Below are 21,366 nucleotides of genomic sequence, written 5' to 3'. Positions count from 1 at the left end.
TGACAGTTTGGGTATTGTCCTTATTTTGCACTTTTTCAGTTTACTTGGAGCCAATTCATTCTTGAGAGATTTCGCCCTTCTGAAGGTGCATTGTGGTTGTTCCTGAATTTCATTTTTCAAGTATGGATCACTTTGGAGTATGGACCAGTGTTTGGAAAGTATTTTCCGTATTGCAGTATGGTTACTGGAGAACCGAGTGATAAAATTAGTCTGTTTCGGACGATCTTCGGGTTTTGAGGGTTTTAAGGGTTTTGTCTTGTTCGTCAGGATCGTAGTTCTGTCCGTACAACACAAAACCCTTTATCACTCGGTTCTCCAGTAACCATACTGCAATACGGAAAATACTTTCCAAACACTGGTCCATACTCCAAAGTGATCCATACTTGAAAAATGAAATTCAGGAACAACCACAATGCACCTTCAGAAGGGCGAAATCTCTCAAGAATGAATTGGCTCCAAGTAAACTGAAAAAGTGCAAAATAAGGACAATACCCAAACTGTCAGGAACACCAAGAGTCGAGGACTGTAAACAAAAGAAATGTCTCTGCTGTAAGAAAATTACGAATGGTCAAGTAACCTTCAGATCTACCTCAACAGGAGACACCTATAGAATATTTCAACACATGAATTGTGCCACTACCTTCATCATCTATTTATTGACATGTGAATGTGGTCTCCAATACGTAGGCCGCACTACCCAGCAACTAAGAGAGAGATGGGGACAGCATAGGCGGAATATTACTAAAGGCTATGACAAACATGGACTTTCTAGGCACTGTAAAGAAAAACATGAGCAAAGTCATTCCGGAATAAAAGTATGCCCCATAGAGCATATACCCATAGATATACAAAATAGAAAGGAGAAATTAAAAGCCAGAGAAATGTACTGGGTCTACAAATTAAGAACCCTCCAACCAGAGGGCTTGAACATTTGCCTAGAACACAATCTGTAAGATAACCTGTCCTCTCCCCCATCTATAACTCCACCATACCCAATCGATAGTCTAAGAAACAACCCTACAAGTTATCTGAATATCTGCACCTGTTGGTAGATCCATACTCCCAACAGGTTAGATAGACGTAGTTCCAACAAAACTCCTAACATCGATGTTCACATTACACTCCCACCCTATCTCTCGTGCAGCACATGATAGGTGGGATTCCATATCCATATAGGATCCCCTTCTGGGTTATCCCGCCCCCTCGGTCCTCTAGTATCCACAAAAAATGGTCCTAATGAACACTTACCCCAGACCTATGTATAGGTAACTACTTTTGGTCACAAGAACATCTGCAATCAATACTGTAAATTACTATGTGGCTGTATATTGTGGCACACACAGTGTTTTTATATATATGACTTGAGTCCTGTTCATATTCTGGCCACAGGTTTATATTCATATGTATATTTATTATTAATTATTATAACATCTATTATCTACATCACATGATTTATTTAGGATGAACAATTACTCAACAGTATTTCAATAGGCTGGTGCACAGATATGGAACACACATTGAGTGGGGCTGACATGTGTATTTTTCACAACGCAGGCGCCATGCAACTTTACACAATCTTGCATGCACCTGAGTCTAGCGGTTTCCACTAGTCGAGGTCAGCCACCAACCTGCTGCGTGCGTAGGGACGCGCCGTGTTACGGGCGTTCCTCTGCCCGTGGCTGCCCACCACTCGATTGTTCCCTCAATTATTTGAGGGAGACACTGTTATGTTTCCCACATAGCGTCCCCGTTCCCTTGACTACCTATAGCCTGACATGCGCAGACCACAACATGATCTAATCCGTGAGTGACAGTATCACTCCTCACTCCCATGCCCCTCGCTCCTCCCATCCTGACCAGCGCGGCGTTACTGCCTTACGACACATTACGTGTCTATACCAGTCACTTCCCCGCCCCACCTTCCCCTCTGGTCAGACCTCACGCAGGTCAGTCATATATGATCCCTCTGCCGTCCCGCCCCACAGACCCTCCTTCCCTCACTAGCGTGGTGATGCGTCTATAGCAACGCATCACATGCATCCCCGTTAGACTCCTCCCCAGCCTTGCCTCCGGCTGTTTCGCAACGGACACATCACCACCCTCCCATATCAAGTGACCTATCTGAAGGGCCGCCGGAGAGGATCCCGCCCCTTCCCTCGGGCACCCAGACCCCGTCCCGTATTCGTATACGGAAGTTGTAAGAGTATTTTACCTTGCCACGCCGTACAAACAGGCTTGGCGCCCAGAAGCTCTGTCCCTGACAATTAGTTGAGCACCTTTCTTTTACACAGGTCATAGCTACCAGGTGTGGACCGTTGCTCCTCTTTCTCTCCTATACCTGTACTGCCATCCATGACTCTCAACCTGTTATGCGGGCAGCCCCCGCATCTCACTGCACCACACCGTACTGGGCGCATGTAAATGTTTTTCAGCGCCACAGCTCCCTTATCTCACTGATAATCCAGAGTCTTATCTATTCTATACCACTCCACAGGGGTCTGCTACCAGAGCCCATCCACCCAGCGGGGTGCTGCTACTAAGTCCTCTCCACCTTCACCCCAGCTACTTTTTCACCCATCCCTCCCTCTTGTTGTCAATTTGAGACCATTTTTAGATATTACAGAGTGCACAATTAGCTGTTTGTCTCAGTGATATTACAGGATTGATTTTAGGCATGCGTCAAACTATGTCTGGTGCACCCAACATTCAACCTAACATGGCTGCACACATAGGTTTAGATACAACCATTTATTATCGTTTTAATTTAATCTATTTTTTTATATATGTTGCACTGATTGTTTTATAGAGTTATTATAATATGTATGAGATAATGAATGCCAATATTTATTTTTGATTTAAGCACCCTATTTGACCTGAGGAAGCGGTTTGTGCCGCGAAACGCGTTGTCCAGTGCTGGTCATCAATAAAGTAAATATATTTTTACTATACAAAGAGGAAGTCTCCCTTACTAAGGTAGGCGAACCATATCATCTTGTATATATATATATAGACATAACTAATAGCAAAATAATTTGAAACATAAAGGGCGCCTCCTACTGTCTTACGATTGAGCTTATCACCCCACTACGTGGGGCCTTCACGACCGGTCGGGGAGTGAGGATTTTTTTGTGAAAGGAGCAGCGACCAACCTGAAGAAAAGACCGAGTGGGGACGGGACTTCCCCACATGCTTGATTTAATGGTTGCCTCTCCAAGCAACCCACTTTTGTGAGTAGTACCATACTCATTGTTTAGACTCTTTTACCTGAGGATAATACACCACAAGGGCTCCCGGTGTCCCTGTGTTTTTTTCTTTTTATCTACACAGCCCCTAAAAAATACGGGGACTGCTTTATTGAAGCAGCATAAGTAACTATTGATTGGTTTATTTGGACTAAGCAGAGCTATTACTGTATATATAAATTATTTATGATGACTTTTATCTGAGAAATGGAACATTTTATCATATTTTCTATTTTAATTACAGTTTGAATTCATTAGGAGTCGGTGCATTTTTTCTTGACTCCGACGCAAGGTACCCAAAAATTGCTCTGACTCCTCTGACTCCACAGCCCTGCCTAGCTATCCTCTGCTGCCATTTGCAGTAGTACCCCTGTTACATGTGCAGCCCTCTGAGCGGCCTTCCCATTCTATTTAAACTCACCTGATTTCCCTATTTTTAGGAAGCATACTCCATAAGTCGCAAATAATTCTGAATTGATGCAGAATTGTACAAATTCTGTACCTAATTTTATGCAGCTTGAAAATTGGCCAATCAGATCCCACTAAGATAGATTTTGATTGGCCCGTTTTCAAACTGCATACGTTTCTATGCAAAATTTGCTTAGTTCTGTATTATTTGCATGGATTATTTGTATCTCGCTGACTATTCCTAATTTGCAGCTATTCTACATAGCAATCCAACTAAAGTATTCTTCTAATCTATTGACCTATAGCAGGGGAAGAAAACCTATAGCTCAGGAGCCAGGTGTGGCTCATTTGATACATACATTTGATACATCTGACTCACAGACAAATCAGTAGAGGTTGATTCACTAAGCTACACTGCTCAAGCAGCGCAAGTAAAATTTTCAAAGTAGTGCACGCTACAGCTGTAGCATGCACTGCTAACTAACTCGCGCTACCCCAAAAGGAACGGCTGCTCCAATTGTCCCACTCTGGACCCTGTCAGGTCCAGTAATTTTGTAGAACAAGATCCCCACACTTTGATTGGCCCAATAGGCTGCCTGTCACTTGAAAGACAGCCTATTGGGCCAAAGTGCAGGGATCTCATCCTACAAAGTGAATCAACCCCCATGTCAGCAAGCTAATTGTAGAAGATGTTAGTCGGTATTTCTCCTTTCTGGCTCTCAGGGAAATTGCTGATGTTGCTGAAACCCAAGAGAAGCTGAAGACGTGTCTGACACTTCCGCTGCCCGGCGGATTGACTGTATACACCTCACCATGGCAACAGGGACGTGAGCCCTACTGTCCCAGTTTGAAACATATTGTATGGCTCTTACGGAATTATACTTTAAAATAAATGGCGTTTATGGCTCTCTCAGACAAAAAGGTTCCTGACCCCTGACCTATAGTGTGCCTACCTTTCATAGGCAAGTCATATCACTAATGTCCACAAGGTGGAGCTCCGAACACAGTCTTTATGTCTGACATGCGCAGTGATTCATCTTTGCTTCATGAGATGCCTCCAGCGAGTAGGCAGGCTCTTGTTGTTTGGCAGGAATGTCAGTGTGCTTTAGGACAGGCAGGAGACGACTCTCTTTTCCTTGTACCGCAGCCAGTCTGTCGGCGGAGGTTGTTTCTTAGTTACCACGGCAACTGACCTTGCAACTGTGCGGGAAATGATGCAGCCTCATGACATCAGCATCCGTTCCCCTGCCTAAAGTTCTTTCAAAAATACTCTCCATTCATAAATAATGTAATAACCATAGCATAATTATAATTACATCACACCTATTGATTTATTTTACTATTTATTCTAACTTTTTGCATATTCTACATTTTACCATTTTTTTTACAGCACAGTGCACTGAATCACTGATTCTGGACTACATCTTAGGACACGAGCAGATTGGTACGTTGTGGAGCAGCCTTCACCACGTTCACAGTGTGGCAGGTGCGTTGTGGTGTAAAGGACTACGGCATTATTACTGCTCTGTGCTAAAGCTGATCAGTTTAAGGTTCTGGGGCTTCTTGCAGCCCCCTGGAGTCATCCTGTTCTTTACATCTGAGTCCCTCCATCGAGCAGCGGCAACCCCCTCAAAGCCGGAGCGGTTGCTGCCATTTGGAGGCTACTGCGCATGTGCGTCCTGAGCCCTATATACACTGATTGCGTTCTGCTGCCAGGAGCCGTCTACCCATGTGCAGTAGCCATTTTCAGTTACTGTGCATGAGCAGAATGCTCCCTGCTGCATGTATATGGTCAGGAAGTGTGTGGCCGGCCAGTTTGTGTGAGTCGCTGCTGCTTACCAAAGAGACTAGGATGGACGGCGCATGCACAGGATGCCACCAGGGGGCTGCAAGAAGCCCCAGGTAAGTGTTTATTTTGCCTTTAGATTTCCTTTAAGAGCTATTAGTAGCAGGTAAACAAGAATCAATAAAAGTATGAAGTGCAGTGCAAAGAAAAAGTCCCAACATAAAAATATTGCTTAAGAAGAACCTGACTCTCAGGGTCCATACTTACCTGGGGCATCCTTAAGCCCCCTTAAATCCGCTCGACCCTCGCTGTCTCCCCAGGTGGCTCCTGTCACCTGCAATTTGGCCGAAAGCCTGGCCAAGTTGCGCTTCGTCATATGGCTGGGAGCCTCTGTGCTTTCGCAGTACTACTGAGCAGGAGCAGAATGCTCCCAGGGATGGCAGCACATCGGGCCGCGCATGTGGGACAAAGCGTGACTTGGCCGGGCTGTTGGGCTGAATTGCGGGCAACAGGAGCCACCCGGGGGGAGACGACGAGGGACAAGTGGCCTTAATCACCGAGCCCCAAGCCTGGTGAACTTTGCGAGCGACTCCTGCACTTTGTCCATATTTTTTATGGCTCCTGTTTACCTGCTACCTAATAGCTCTTAATTATACAATCAGTTTTAGCACTTTCTTGTTCATATTTCCTGTTATTTGACTCATGTATATATGTTAGCATATTTGCACTTTATGGATTAGCTATACAATATTTAATCTGTGGCTATCTTTTGGTAGTTTGAAGAGTTGTATTTTGCATAATCTATCCAATTATTATTATACTAATAGACCTAAGCCCGTATAAAAACTGGCTCTAGGTCAGTGTTCCTAGTTTACGTGCTCACCCGCCAAGCCCGCCACCGGGCGCGCGCGCCTGCTCACCCACCGCCGCACGCGACCACCGCCAGCTCACCCGCCGTACATCCGGCCGCCTGCTCACACGTCGCCCGCTCGACTCCCTGGCCCCGTCCCCGGCCTCCTGTCTCTGGGTCCGTGCTGCGCACATGCGCAGTGGCCAAAAGCATGGACAACGCTACACAGAGACAGGAGGCACGGACAAAGGGGTTTTATTATAGAGGATTATATTTATTGTGTATGTCACCGGTCCCTATCACTTTGTGTCATTTGAATTTGTTTTATTGTGTGTAGCTTTTCAGTAAATCATTTTTCATTACTTGTATCAGAGTGGTGCTGTCTATGGGATGTCTTTTTTACATTTGTCTTTGTTACATGAATTGTGCATTATTTTTTCCCCAGCACACACTGAGGCTAAGTTCACAGTGGGACATTAAAGTCGCACGTTAAAACAACATTTAACGCAGAATAACTCACTGCAATGAAAAATCACAGTGCACAAGTTGCAATGGTGACTAACGCTGCACGTTAAGTGAAAGTACTGCATGCAGTGCGTTATACACGTTATTAGCTGCATTGTACTGTTTGCACATGCTCAATAATGACTTAGAAACATACTTTTCATTGCCTGTATGCTCTACTGTATGCGACGATAACGGGGCATTAAGTTGCGTTGCGACTTTTTGGGGGCATTGCGTTGTAATTTGCGTTGCGACTTTAACGTCGCATCAAAACGCAACGTCCTACTGTGAATCTAGCCTCACTGATTCATCAATAATTAACATGTAATCCAAATATAATTGTTTTGGTGCTTATCCAAGTTTAGTTTTTCTCATTTGCTGGTAATTTATGGCTATGGGATCACATTGGGCAAATTGCAGGGCAGTGTCTGCGGGGGCTGTGTAACTGCAAAACCCTTGAGGCCGGTTTCCCACTGGGGATTGGTGGCAGCAGTGCTGTGTGGCCAGGGAGCCACACTACCAAAAACAGGCCTGCAGGGATAATGCGTTACACAGCCATAGTAACAACGGCTGCATCTCCAGCGTTCGGGGCACTTGTGGTGGGCACACCAGGACCCCAGATTCTGGGCACCTTTGCCGAGGTTGGGGGCACTAGCCCCCAACCTATGCCCCTAGCGACGCCGCTGGCGTGGTGTCAGGCGGGCGAGCCCCCCTGGGGCACCAGGCCCGTCACTGATGTGTCAGCTCTCCACCCCCGATGGCAGCCCTGTAGCTGCTTATCTGAAACCTGATCCGCTGCTCACTTGTATTTACAAGCAAGGCTGAGGTGACTCAGCGATTGGAGGAGAAAAGAAAAAAGTAAAGGGCAGAAATGACATCAGGATTTAGCCTAAACTGTGGGCAAAAGACATGGCCCCCACCAGGAACAGAATTCCCTTCATTTACTATATAAAATTCACTGAAATATTGAAATCAAAACGTGGACAGTACAATACATGTGTTATGTAAGTAGATCAAGTATTTATCTACTTATATATGTGTTTTTTTCCCAGGCATAGTATGGCTGATCCTACTGCTTTAAGTGCAGAACCGCCTCGGGTTCTTAAAGTAAATCTGAAGTGAGGAGACTTAATTCAGGTTTGATACTTACCATAGTAAAGGATACTAGAGGATAATAGAGGACAGTAGAGGATAGTATAGAGTCTTCCCGTTCCTCTTCATTTGCAGAGCCATCCTCGGTTGTAGCTATTCCACCTAATAGTTCTTCGGAATGCTTCAGGCAATCTTCGGAACTACTCATTTCCTTGAGTAGTTCTGAGAATGAGTGAATCTGTACTGCACATGCGTGAGTCTGAACTCGTGCATGCGACACAAGTCCTTGGAACTACTTTGGGACTCGAGTAGTTCCAAACATTGCATGAGGAGTGCAGAACAGTGAGTTTCCACACTGTAGGGCTTGCTTTAACACTGGGGTGTTGCATTGTATTGCATTATAATGTACACATACATTTGCAATGTGATTATGTGCACCGTGATTGACAAACACTTTGTGCATCAACTTGTGCGATTCTAGCAACTCATTGCATCTTCTGTGTTATAACAATGGAATCAGTTGCATCACATTGCTGATGAGGTGTGGACTGTTCATAGACTTTAAATCACACCATGTTATAGTGTGCTAAACAGTGTCCATTATATCGCAATGTGTTAGTATGAGAGTACCCTTAGTCTCTGCACAGCAGCTGTCAGAGAAGAAGTGGGAGAAAGAGCCCAGTGTTGCCATTCTTGGAATACTAGTTTCCATACAGGAAGAGAGACAGCGTTAAAGGATACCTGAGGTGACATGTAACATGATGAGATACAGATGTGTATGTACAGTGCCAAGTGCACTAATAATTATGCTGTGTTCCTTTTTTTCTTTGTCTTCCTGAAAGATTTAAACATCAGGTATATACAAGACAGTGCATGTCTGAGTCGGGACTGGGTCTGACTACAGCATAACCCTCACTGATAAGAAATTACAACCATAAAACAATTTCCTAGCAGAAATGGCTTCTTAGAGCAGGAAAGAGATAGAAAGGGTCAATAGTTCATAGATTTTTGCTCTCGCATACTTCAATGAATGTGTCATTGAGCAGAAACAATCAAACAGTAAAAACTTAAAGTGGATTTAAATATAAAATAAACCTGTGGGATATGTAAAAAAAAAGTTGTTTTTAGAAGAAGGGAGAGCGATACAATTTTTTTATCTCATCAGTCTATTTTCGCCCTGGGTGTCCTTTAAAGGGACTCCGAGCACCTCTCATGGGCATGCCTTTAAGACTCCGACCAGTACTGCAAAGTACTTAAAGATGCATACCTTTCTGTAGCTTGAGCTCTCCTCTTTCATTTGATGCCTGAATCGCCATTCTACTCCAAATATTTTTCATTCAATTTAAAAATCGCTGCTGCCATCTTGGCTATGTTATAAATTCCGGGTCACCCCTGTCTTCTCTGTTAGAGAAGTGCATCACTGAATGAAGCAGGAAGAGGAAGTGACATGCATGGCCATTGCAAGAGGCTCCTCCAGAGGGGTCATAGCACGACTTTGTTGGAAGTTGTCTGTCTTAAAGGCATACCCATGAGAGGTGCTCAGAGGCCCTTTAAAGGCTAGTCAATGTGCTGCTGTGTATGAAGCTGTTTGCCTGGTAATAGTATACATTGGTATATATGGAATACAATATAGTTCACATGGCTAGGGCTGCTAAGTGAAATGCAAATAATATTGAGTTGATACAAGATTATGAAAATGTATGGAAATATGTGCAGCTTGAAAATGGACCAAAAGAATTATACTTCAGCGAGATTTGATTGGTCCATTTTCAAGCTGAATAAATTTCCATATACAATCTGCATAAAACGGCACCAACATGGAAAACCAGAAATTAAAATGCAGTACAGCATCTTTGATCATTATTTTTAATTTACAAAAGACGAGCAAAATAAACATGAATGCTATAGTCACAAGAGGAAAACTTGCAAAGAGGGACAGAGTCTAGAATCTAGTAAAAGACAAAAAGGGGTAAAGAAGACCTGTACAAATGGCACTGTACAATTTACATATACATTTATATACAAAACAAAACACTTCTCTTCTCCTCCAGAGTCACAATGAGTTCACTTACTAATTTGTCAGTAGCAGATTCTCTTTTTTAATTAAAAAAAAAAATCTAAAAAAAAAGGGGAAAAAGGCAGAAATTTCTTGTTTTTCCATATCAGATAATGGAATAAAAATGTTATGTATAAAGTCCACTTAAAAGTGCAAACGTTGAGCGCTCCATCGGCTGCCTCTGATTGGTTCGGATGCAAAGAGTCCCTTTCCTGTTCTTCATACCCCATACTACGTACGTGTACGGGCTTCTACACCAGCCGGCCAACTGCAATACAATACATGCTGCTGTTATTTCATTCATTGGCAATTTATCTGCATTTCTTGGGAAGAATGTTGGTATTGTATAGAGCACTTCTAGACAGAAGGTGACATCAGTTACTAAGCAGTAAGCTGTATGCAGAAGACACTACAACTTAAAGCGGATCAGAGATGAAAAACTAACTATAACAAGTAACTTGTCTATATATCTTATCTAAAGTTTAGATAGTTTACACAGCAAATCTAGCTGCAAACAGCTTCAATAGAATATGATTATTTCTTCCTGTGATACAATGACAGCAGCCATGTTGTTTGTAAACATTACACACAGCATTTTCAGCACTCAGCCTGTGACAAAAACCTAATACCTCCTCCCCTCTGCCTCTGAAATCTCTGGCTAGTAATACCTCCCCCTCTTCCAGCCCAGACTGAGCTTCCGTGAGCCTTTGCTACTGTCTGAAAATGCCAAGGCTCTCTGAAAGGCTGTGGGCGAGGCTTGTTTAGTTTATAGGAAGTTAGAGTATTAAAACAAAAAGAAAAAAGTATTTGGCTTGAGGAATGCCCTATAAACAATAGGAAAGGAACACAATTATGCAATGAGTAAAAGTTCATCTCTGATCCACTTTAAAGGATAAGTATTCTTATAAATATATTAAATCGGGGTTGCACTTCCTGAAACCACCAAAAAAAAGTCTGAGAAGCCCATGGATACCTATTTGTGTACACTGTGTACCATTTTTAATGCTGCCCTCTGTACCCCTATGTGAAGGTTTTACTTGCATATCTAGGATTTGTGCATAGGTCTCATCATTGCTCTTTGCTTTACATCCTATTCCTGTGAATGTCCCTCTACCTGGACACACAATTGTGGGAAGCGGCATGCAGAGAAGACCGATCAGGCATGAATAAAGATCACAGATGCAGGTATAACTTTCACACATAAATAGGCAGCACTAGGGGAATGCAGGCATATTTCAAGGACAGCAGAGCTGGTGGTACAGTGTACACAGCTTGCATGCCGTTATAAGGGAAATCTGAACTTTGAAAAAATGGATAATTAATTTATAATGCTATCATTGCAATCCTCTTTTCAAGACAATTTTTGCAATTGTATTTTAAAGACATTTCCAGGAGAAAAATAGTTTTGGATAGGTCTATGTCCCCAACAGTGTGAATTTCCATCAACAAACTATGCCCATCTATTTCTTTTATTATAAGTATGGACTGAATTTGCATCACTTCCTGTCCAGGCACAAAGCTAAGTGAAACAGGCAGGAACAAATACAATATCTGTCTGCTGGGTTGGGAAGGGTTAGAATCCTTGACTGGTTTGTATTACGGTTGTCCTCTGCCTGACTCGAGGACAACCACATGGACAGCGCTATGCTGGGGCACCGCCCCGCTCTTTCCCCCCATTGGGAATCTCGGTGCCCACACCCTGCTCAGTAACATACAGTTAACTGTTCTGAGACTCCAGCAGCGTACACTGAACAGAATAGGGTCTGTGGGCCTTTAAAAAAATAGGGTGATAATCCTGATTCAAAACGTCCTGTCTGTGAAATACAAGCTCTAGTCGTCAGCAATACTTAGCTACTAAGATAAGAAATTACACACACAGTGTTTCTCTCCCTCCTGCCTCTTCCCCCTCTCCTTGCTTGTAGAGTTGTGAGACACAGGCTGGGGGCTGGAATGATTTGTCTGTGACTTTTCCGCATATGAGCAGCTAGCTCGCAAGTGAGAATTAAAGCATGCCAGCCAACTAGCCAAGTACATCTGTAGGTAACTTTTCTTCAATAATAGCACCATCATTTGGACAATCTGCTCCACTCAAAAGCCTCTTGCTTGTGAGGTTTACATTTGGTTCCATTGCTGAACTAGTTAGCCTTAATTTTACCACCTGCGCTACGCAAAAAATATCTAAAGCTCGCCATACAAACATTGATTTTGATCTCCCAAATGGGCCCCACCAGCCAGCCATCGTGCTTCCTTTCACCCCCGAAAAAAATGTGAAGCTGGAGCCGCCACTGGACAATTAGTTTCATAATAAAGGCACCACAGCTTCACTGAGGTCCCAGGAGCAGGAAATAAGGTACAATCTAATAATTCCAATAATAAATTGGACAGCAATACACAACCTCACAATTATAAACTGAAATAAACGAAAAATCCTTAAACTAGACTTTAACCCCCTTGGCATTATGATTCTTTCTGGATTTTAGGGTCTAAAAGCGGTGCAATTTTTTTGCATGCTTTTAGATCCTAAAACCTGGAAAAAATCCTGCTACAGCAGCCCCAGCACTCACTCACTTCCTGTAAAGGGACCCATACACTTACCGATTTTCCTGCCGATACACAGCCGATTCGATCACTGTGATCGAATCGGCTGTGAAATCGTCGCGCAAACGCTGACCGAACGATCAATTTCCGTCCAAAATTGATTGTTCCCGTTGATTCCCGTTATCCTGTCCGTGCAGAAGATTTCGTTCAATCGCCGGTGGGTCAGGAGTGCGTTGATAGCGGCGTTCGAATGCCCGACACCTGACGCAATACAGCGGCAATACATTACCTGATCCGCCCGGCGCGTATCCCCACTGTCACCGCTGCTCCGTCTCTGCGCTGGGCTCCGAGTACGACAGGCTTCACTTCTTCCTGTCCGAGCAGGAAGTTTAAACAATAGAGCGCCCTCTACTGTTTAAACTTCCCCGAACAGGAAGTGAAGCCTGCCGGACTCAGAGTCCAAAGCAGAGAAGAAGACAGCGGAGACCGGGGGACTCGCGCCAGCCAGATCAGGTAATGTATGCGGGGCCGAGTGGCGGCAGCAGGGGAGGACTGGGACCTTTTGGCCTGGGGGGACAACACAAACTAGAGGCCCGTTTCACGGCATCCCCAGCCCAAAGCCATATTTTTCTTGTGTGCAAATCTTCAAATTGTGATGACTAACAGCCCCAGCCACACACACACTATGTACCTGATGCCTAACCCCATTTCTCCGCACAATCTACCTGTCTGTGTCTGATGCCTAACCTTAAAGGAGTTATCAGGCTTTTTTTTTTTGTATGAAAATAAGTGCTACTTACCCAGGGCTCGTCCAGCCCCAAGCTCCCAGTATGTCCCTTGCCGCAGCTCTGCAGTCAGCTGTTCGCTGCCGCTGCCTCCCAGCCCCCGGCGATGACGTCAGGCCGACTGCGCCTGTGCGAGCGGCGCTGTCAATCACCGCCACATGGACCAGAGCGTACTGTGCAGACGCAGAACTACTGCGCCTGCGCAGTACACTCCGGTCCACGTGGCGGTGATTGATAGTGCTGCTCGCACAGGCGCAGTACAGGCCGACATCCAGGTCAGACTGGTGCCATCGCCGGGGACTGGGAGGCAGCGGCAGCGAATGGCTGACTGCAGAGCTGCGGCGAGGGACATGCTGGGAGCGTGGGGCTGGAGGAAGCCCCAGGTAAGTAGCACCTATTTCATTAAAAATGCCTGATAACTCCTTTAACCCCCCCCCCCACACACACACACACACACGCACACACAAACCTACCTACCTGGTGATGCCTAACCCCACTCCTGCCCACACACCATACAAGCTACTTGTCTGACACCTACCCCCCCCCCCCCTCCAACTACCTGTTTGGCAGTGCCTAACTGCCTGCCTCCCCCCTCCCCTGCCGCCAATCACACCACAAGAAGAAAAAACGTTCCCCCTCAGGCCAGGGTCAGAATGGGGATGATTATCACACACAAAAAAACTCAGATGGCACTGGCCTGGGCAGAGAATTGAATTTGACACCAGTAGTAGGCAGGCAGCAAAGTGTGAGTAACTCAGTGACAAGAAGGGAGAAGAAGTACAGAAACAAAATTTATAAAAACCACCTTCTCCTCTGGCAACCTGGACCCGACCTCCTCTATCCTCCTGTCCCCTCAGTCCTACACCTCCTCCTCCACAGCAGCAAGCAGCTATAGGTGGCATCTCCGACTCCCAGCCCCCAGAGTGTCCGACTCCTCCAGCCAGGACAGCCAGCCAGCCACTCGTAGCCGCAGCTCCAGGCCCCCAGCCCTCCCAGCACAGAAAGCTGAAGAGTGAGACAGCTCACTCCGACGACACCTCAGGCACAGCAGCACAGGGGAGGACTGTGTCAGACTCCTTCAGCCAGCCACTCGTAGCCATAGCTCCAGGCCCCCAGCCCCCCCAGCACAGAAAGCTGAAGAGTGAGACAGCTCACTCCGATGACACCGCAGGCACAGCAGCACGTTGCGGGCGGCAGTGGCTCCAGGCGGGGGGCGGAGTTAAGCAGGGTCAACCCCCCTGGCCGGAGAGGACCTAAGCTATTTGTGTCCTTGTGCCTCTCACATCCACCACAGGCGCAGCCACGCACAAGGGCACACCACGGCCGGCCGCCTCAGCCCCTTCTTTGATTGGATACTTCAACTTGCCGGGAAATATCGTGCGAGGTTGCGATCCCCACTGCGAACCTGTCACCTGTGGTATGTCTGCGGCCGCTGCGTATAGCAGCGGCCGGCCCTAATTACTTAAGATTCAGGCAGCCCGGGGGGCAATTGCCCCCCGTCCCCCTGGGCCAGTCCTCCCCTGGGCGGCAGCGGCAGCTCCACAGATATGGAATCGATTTCATGCTGAAATCGATTCACAATCTGTTTGCAGTAAAGGCAGCCATACGATCCCTCTCTGATTAGATTCGATCAGAGAGGGATCTATCTGTTGGTCGATCTGATGGCAAATCGACTAGTGTATGGCCACCTTAACCCTATAGTGAGATTGCCGGCTGTCGTCATGAGGACAGACAGCGATCTCACCAGGGGGAAGCAGAGCCTCAGAGGCGAGGAAGAAAAATGGCGGCCGACGTTGGGATCCTCTGGGAGGCGAGTTAAAACTCCCACTGTGTGCATTGCTCTGCATAGACCTCCCGGCTGCTACCATAAGTTCAGCTCGGGGATACCGCTCCCGGCATGTTTTTTCCCACCCGAGCTGAACTTGTTATTACCTCTAAGGAGGTTAAAGGAAAAATTGTGCCTTAGGGAATTTGTCATGAATGGTCATTGCTCAGACTCCTATGGCTAGTACATACAATACAACTTCCCAATAGATCATAACAATTATTTCTGACATGTCCAATCTGCTCCGGGACCAACTTTATGCAGTAATCATCTGAAAATCAGTCCTGTTATCAAATGGGGGCAGATTGGACATGTTGGAAACAATCAATCTACCAGGAAGATGTACTTTTGTGTATCAGCCATTAACTCCCAAATCTCAAATCATTATCACAATGAAGCTTTTTAATCAGGCATAGCTGTTTACCTTGGGTATTTAAGTTCTCTGCCTCTTGAGAGTAGTCTTTTTAGTTGCCTGAAGTCTTTGTCAGGAAAGAGGAGGAACAGAAGGAATGAAGTCAGGGAGTACAGTAGACAATCCCTGTGAGGCTCCCCTCACAGTGGAGATTCAGATTACAGATGTCTTTTTGTGATTGTTTCTCTTTAGATCTTTCTTTACATAAAGTTTTAAAAGTAACAACTGATCATTAAAACAAACACTTTCCTTTTTTCCACCATTTACTATAAGAGATGAGCAGAGATATTTGTGTATTTGCTATTTAGTATAGTCCAGGATATATTTAGTACAAAACATATTCTCACATTGAATAACTGCTCTAACATTAATAGAGCAATGTTCCTATGCAGGACAGGAAGTGCATAGGTGGCTAAAGAGAGCAGATGCCACTTAGCTCAGTAAGCTGCCCCTATTGTGTGTAACCCCGTCATAATCTGCTATCCCTGCTAATAGTAAAGGCCATTTTCTTGGTGTTAGCCACTTAACCTGCCAAGTAAAGCAGGCCATACACTGGCCCGATTTGCGCCCGTTTCGACAGCAGATTCGATCACTGGGATCGAATCTGCTGCCAATCGTTCACGCTACACGCCGAATTTCGATCCATTTCGTCCGATCCCGTCGATCGTGCCGTGCGGAAAATAACCGTCGATCGCCCGCGGGTAAAGAGCGCATCGCTAGCGGCGTTCGAGTGCCCGACGACCGACGCAATAGAGCCCGCATACATTACCTGCTCCGCCGGCGCGACTGCAGTCTCCCGGTCACCGCTGCTCTGTCTGCGCTCTGGTCTCCAGGTCCGGCATGCCTCACTTCTTCTAGCCCGGCAGGAAGTTTAAACAGTAGAGCGCCCTCTACTGTTTAAACTTCCTGCCGGGCTAGAAGAAGTGAGGCATGCCGGACCTGGAGACCAGAGCGCAGACAGAGCAGCGGTGACCGGGGGACTGGAGTCGCGCCGGCGGAGCAGGTAATGTATGCGGGCGGGCGGGGGCAGCAGCAGCAGCACCACCACAACAGATTGTGAACGGTTTCAGGCTGAAATCGGTTCACAATCTGTTTGCTGTAAAGGTGGCCATACGATCCCTCTCTGATCAGATTCGATCAGAGAGGGATCTATCTGTTGGTCGAATCTGATGGCAAATCGACCAGTGTATGGCCACCTTTAGTCTTTGGATTTTGGGAAGAAACCAAAGTGAAGAAACCACACAAACACAAGAGGAACATACAGGCTAGGAATTAACATGTGGCTATCACTATCAGGATGAGAGTGCTAACCACTGCACCACCTTGCTTCACAGTATGAATAAATGTTAGAGTAAGCCCAGCATCTTCTTCACTGCATATCTCCTTTATTACAACACTGAACTGACAAGCAGCTTTCCATTTGGGCTCTGAGGCACTAAGCTTATCTCATAAGTTATTTTGCCTTAGGTTTGGTTCCCAATTGCGACAGACCTGGACAGATTCGCAATAAGCACATCTGTCCAGATACTTCTTATCTCATTTTGTGCTCTGTCGCAGATCCGTTGTCTGCACCACTCAGTTCCTGCCGACACTGCTCGAGTCCTTGGCGCTCAGCAAGCCGTCATCGCCAACAAGCGTTGAAATACGAATAGACCTCCGTTCGTAATGTGCCACTTGTCACCAATGACGACCTGAGCACCGGTGGAACTAGAGTGCCAGCAGCAACCACCACAGATAAGAGAAGATGACAGATGGAGGCAGAAGGTGACAGAAGAATGGATGTGGTAAAAAGCCAAGTACGGACACCATCCGTAGGTAACAGTAAAAAAGGGCGCAGGAGGCTAGTGGACAAATCGGGCGCCGCCATTCACTCCTATAATAATTATCGTTTACTGGGCGCCGAACAGGAAAAAAGGGCGCCCGAGAATAATAACGTTTTCCAACGGCCCCCCGAAGATTTTTCATGTTTTATAACTGCTTGTGATGATTTACGTTTCTTATTTCAATAAAACATTATTTTAAATGTTATCCCATACTGTTTGTAAAACATTATTATTCACGAAACAAAGCGATCAGTACGTAATGTAAATTGTAATATATTTTATCCCTTACTGTTTTTAAAACATTATTCTACACACAATACAGTGAGCACTAAGGAGGGTCTTAGGTTTAGGCACCAACAGGGGGGTCTTAGGTTTAGGCACCAACAGGGGGGTCTTAGGTTTAGGCACCAACAGGGGGGTCTTAGGTTTAGGCACCAACAGGGGGGTCTTAGGTTTAGGCACCAACAGGGGGGTCTTAGGTTTAGGCACCAACAGGGGGTCTTAGGTTTAGGCACCAACAGGGGGGTCTTAGGTTTAGGCACCAACAGGGGGGTCTTAGGTTTAGGCACCAACAGGGGGGTCTTAGGTTTAGGCACCAACAGGAGGGTCTTAGGTTTAGGCACCAACAGGGGGGTTTTAGGTTTAGGCACTAACAGGGGGGTCTAGGGGTTAGGGGTAGGTACAGGGAGGTTTACTTAGGCACCAACAGGGGGGGTCTTAGGTTTAGGCATCAACAGGGGGGTCTAGGGGATAGGGGTAGGTACAGGGAGGGTTACTTAGTAATTTTTTTTTTAAAACGTTATTATACGTTTCACTATTTAAACGAAAGATTAACGTTTTTACAATTGCTGATTTAATGCACATTATTTAATGATTTATAACTTTATAAAACATTAATTTTAAACGAAATACAGTACGATACATTTTTAAACGTTATCCATGCTTATCGTTTAAAACCCCGCACCCTTTTTTCCCAGCGCCCCTTTTTAACGTACGCCCATCCGTACCCTTAGGCTTGCATTGTATCTGTCGGCATTTGCAGTGTATGCTATGTCCGTAAAAAATGCAGCAGGTCAGGACTTTGTGTTGCGTCTACTGCAGCGCTGAAGACAGATCCATTAAAAATCACAAGAGGAAGCTTAAGCTATTTTTAACTTAAGATCCATTTGCCTGTCCGTCGTCACATTGCAGAAAACTTACAGAATTGGTGTGTTTTCGTTGCTAGTGGGAACCGGCCCTTGTCTGTTTTTCCCCATATAAATGTAACCAGGGCTGGATTTGTGGGCAGGCCAGGTAGGCCGTGGCCTAGGGTGGGGCTTGCGTAAGGGCGACATTGCAACTGACAGCTAATCAGCTGTATTATAATTACCCATTTCGTAGTGCTTTGCTTGTGTCCTGTATCGCTGACACGTCTGCATGAAGTCAGTGATATGTAGCCCTGCTTGTCTGACTGTCCTCGCTCGCAGCGCTGCATACACGGGTGACAAGCAGTGCCCACTTCCTGTATATACAGTAGTTGCGTGCACCGCTCACTCTGACTGTGTGCCACCAGGCTGCTGATGGTCTGCAGCTCTGCAGTGAGTGAAGGGAAGTTAGTGAAGGAGAGGCGACTTGGCAGGCAAGGCTGTACACTCGCTGATTGTGCAGGGGAGCCCGCAGTCAGGCAGCAATAAGAACAGACATGGTATGTAAGATGAAAGTCCTCCTACTGACCTGTAACGCAGTCTGGTAGCGGTATAGATAAGTTTACTTGCTAGATACTGGTTAAAGTATTGTCTCAGCCAGCCTTGCCTGATTTATTGCCCATTCTGTCACTCCACGTATTAAGTATCCTTTCCTCCACCTCTTACTTTTCTTCCGTTCACCTTCTCCCTCCCTTGTTCTCTCATGTTGTGCACTATTTCTGTCCATTTTCTACACTCTTCCCCATCTTGTTCCCCCTCTCCTTTAATTCCCCCATTGTGTGCTCCTCTCTCTCTTTTTCTTCCTATCTCTATCCTTTCCTCCACTATTGCTCATCTACCTTTCCCATCTCTCTCTCTTTTGCATTTTGATTGTCCTTAGAAGAACTCACAATCTAATCCCTATCATAGTCTAACATTTTGCCATATTATTATAAAGCATTTGTATAGTTACAGTAGTACATAGTCATATCACTGACTGTCCTCAGAGGAGCTCACAATCTAATCCTACCATAGTCATAGTCTAATGCCCTACCATATTATTATTATTATGTATTTATATAACACTGGCATCTCCTGCAGCACTGTACAGAGTACATAGTCATGTCACTGACTGTCCTCAGAGGAGTTCACTATCTAATCCTACCATAGTCATAGTCCAATCTACACGATATGATTCTTTGTGCGATTTGATTACAATTCTATTTACGATCCGATTAAATCCGACATGTCTGATCGGGATTCGATTCAATTCGATTTGCCATTGCAAAACAATGGCAAATCGAATTGAATCAAATCCTGATCGCACATGTCAGATTCAATCGGATCGTGAATATAATCGCAATCGAATCGCACAAAGAATCGTATCGTGTACATGGGGTTTAATGTCCTACCATATTATGATTATTATGTATTTATATAGCACTGACATTTTCTGCAGCACTTTACAGACATGTCACTGTTTGTCCCCAGTGAAGCTCACAATCTGTGATATAATATTGTGCATACGCTCACATGTACACACACACATAAGGTGGTGGTGGGTGGGAGGCGGTTTGTTGACTACTGGCCTAGGGCGGTAAAAAGTACAAATCCGACCCTGAATGTAACAGCTTTTCAGTACCGGACAAGCTACAAACCACTGAAAATAAGGTGAGAAAACTAAGGTCAAGGTTAATTTGACAAGGAACAGCATATTTTTAGTGCCCACTTTCTTTGAAATCTGCAGAAACATTAGTTTATAGATTACGTGAGAAATAGGCAAAATAGCTCATGAAAAAAATGTACCAGAAACTGACTGGTAAAATGATGACTAAAATCCTAAACTGGTTTCCCTAGGCTGCTACATGATGCACACCATTATTGCTCCCTGCAGTGGGAATTCAAGCTTTTAATATCTGAAGCTATGTTGTTAGATAGAGGCTCAGAAAGTTGCTAGGACTGAACAGTGAAGCAGCAGGAAACTCCAGTGACAGCAGTGACACGCATGCTGCTCTAAACTACAGTACAGACCTGCCAGCAATACAGGGAATACATATTTCACTGAATTTCTCTGTTGCTATATTCAATACTCACTGAAAGGGTTAAGTCCAGGTCTTCTTCCTGGAGGAAAACTGCCAGGATTAGTACCTGTGGAAAAATGTTGAGGATACTATAAGTATAAATAAAAAAAATCGATGTTGTAATTTTACAACTTGTAATATACCCTATGCATAGTGATCTAAATGAGTTTAAAGTAAACCAGAGACGAAGCACCCTCATGTATTTTACCATATATATCAGTGGGAACATTAGAGAAAACATCTACTCTGCTCTCTGTTTCACTTTTCACTGCACAATATGCCCGTTATCAGGCCTGATAAAATTCCCGACTGAGCATTCAGTCTGGCTTTGCCCCATAATGATTATAGCGGAGTCAGTCTTTAGTGATGTATTTTCAAGCCCAAGCCTGCCCCCTCGTGTCTCTGATTTCCTGCTATGTATCCTCATAGCAGGAAATCAGAGCCATGAGGGGGCGGGCTTGAAAAGACATCACAGAAGACTGACTCAGCTATAATGATTCCTGAGCAAAGTCAGATTGAATGCTCTGTCGGGATTCTTATCAGGGCTGATAACAGGCAGACTGTGCAGTGAAAAATGAAACAAAGAGCAGAGTAGGTGTTTACTGTCATGTTCCCATTGATATACTGTATATGGTAAAATACATGAGGGTGCTTCGTCTCTGGTTCTCTTTAAACACCAGAATACATTAGACTCTCCTTATAATGAACTCTGATATAATAAACCACTGGCTAAAGTAAACTCAATTGCCCGACCATGAATAGAAGTATAATGAATCTGGATATAATAAACGTCTGATATAG

At 45.1% G+C, this 21,366-nt stretch overlaps 2 protein-coding genes across 17 annotated transcripts in view; one reads left to right on the top strand and one right to left on the bottom strand.

Moving 5' to 3' along the window:
- LOC137532982 (son of sevenless homolog 2-like) overlaps positions 1 to 21,366 on the top strand; it is a 199,955-nt gene that overhangs the window by 38,602 nt on the left and 139,987 nt on the right. For 4 of the 5 annotated variants that reach the window (XM_068254064.1, XM_068254062.1, XM_068254063.1 and 1 more), the window contains exon 3: positions 5,041 to 5,136. In XM_068254064.1, the coding sequence (XP_068110165.1) occupies positions 5,041 to 5,136 (96 nt within the window). Of the gene's footprint in view, positions 1 to 5,040; positions 5,137 to 7,842; positions 7,928 to 21,366 lie in introns of all 5 variants that reach the window. The other variant, XM_068254066.1, reaches the window with a different exon arrangement.
- The window catches only part of SMOC1 (SPARC related modular calcium binding 1), a 418,437-nt gene continuing 406,805 nt past the window's right edge, over positions 9,735 to 21,366 (bottom strand). For 11 of the 12 annotated variants that reach the window (XM_068254051.1, XM_068254050.1, XM_068254053.1 and 8 more), the window contains 3 exons: positions 20,579 to 20,632; positions 15,511 to 15,565; positions 9,735 to 10,206 (listed from right to left, as the gene is read on the bottom strand). In XM_068254051.1, the coding sequence (XP_068110152.1) occupies positions 10,170 to 10,206; positions 15,511 to 15,565; positions 20,579 to 20,632 (146 nt within the window). In that variant the 3' untranslated portion in view covers positions 9,735 to 10,169. The remainder of the gene's footprint in view (positions 10,207 to 15,510; positions 15,566 to 20,578; positions 20,633 to 21,366) is intronic. The other variant, XM_068254055.1, reaches the window with a different exon arrangement.

The sequence above is a fragment of the Hyperolius riggenbachi genome, chromosome 9 (assembly GCF_040937935.1).
Source record: "Hyperolius riggenbachi isolate aHypRig1 chromosome 9, aHypRig1.pri, whole genome shotgun sequence".
NCBI lineage: Eukaryota > Metazoa > Chordata > Amphibia > Anura > Hyperoliidae > Hyperolius > Hyperolius riggenbachi.
Note: the sequence above shows the minus strand (reverse complement) of the source record. Positions and strands in the feature narration are given on the sequence as shown.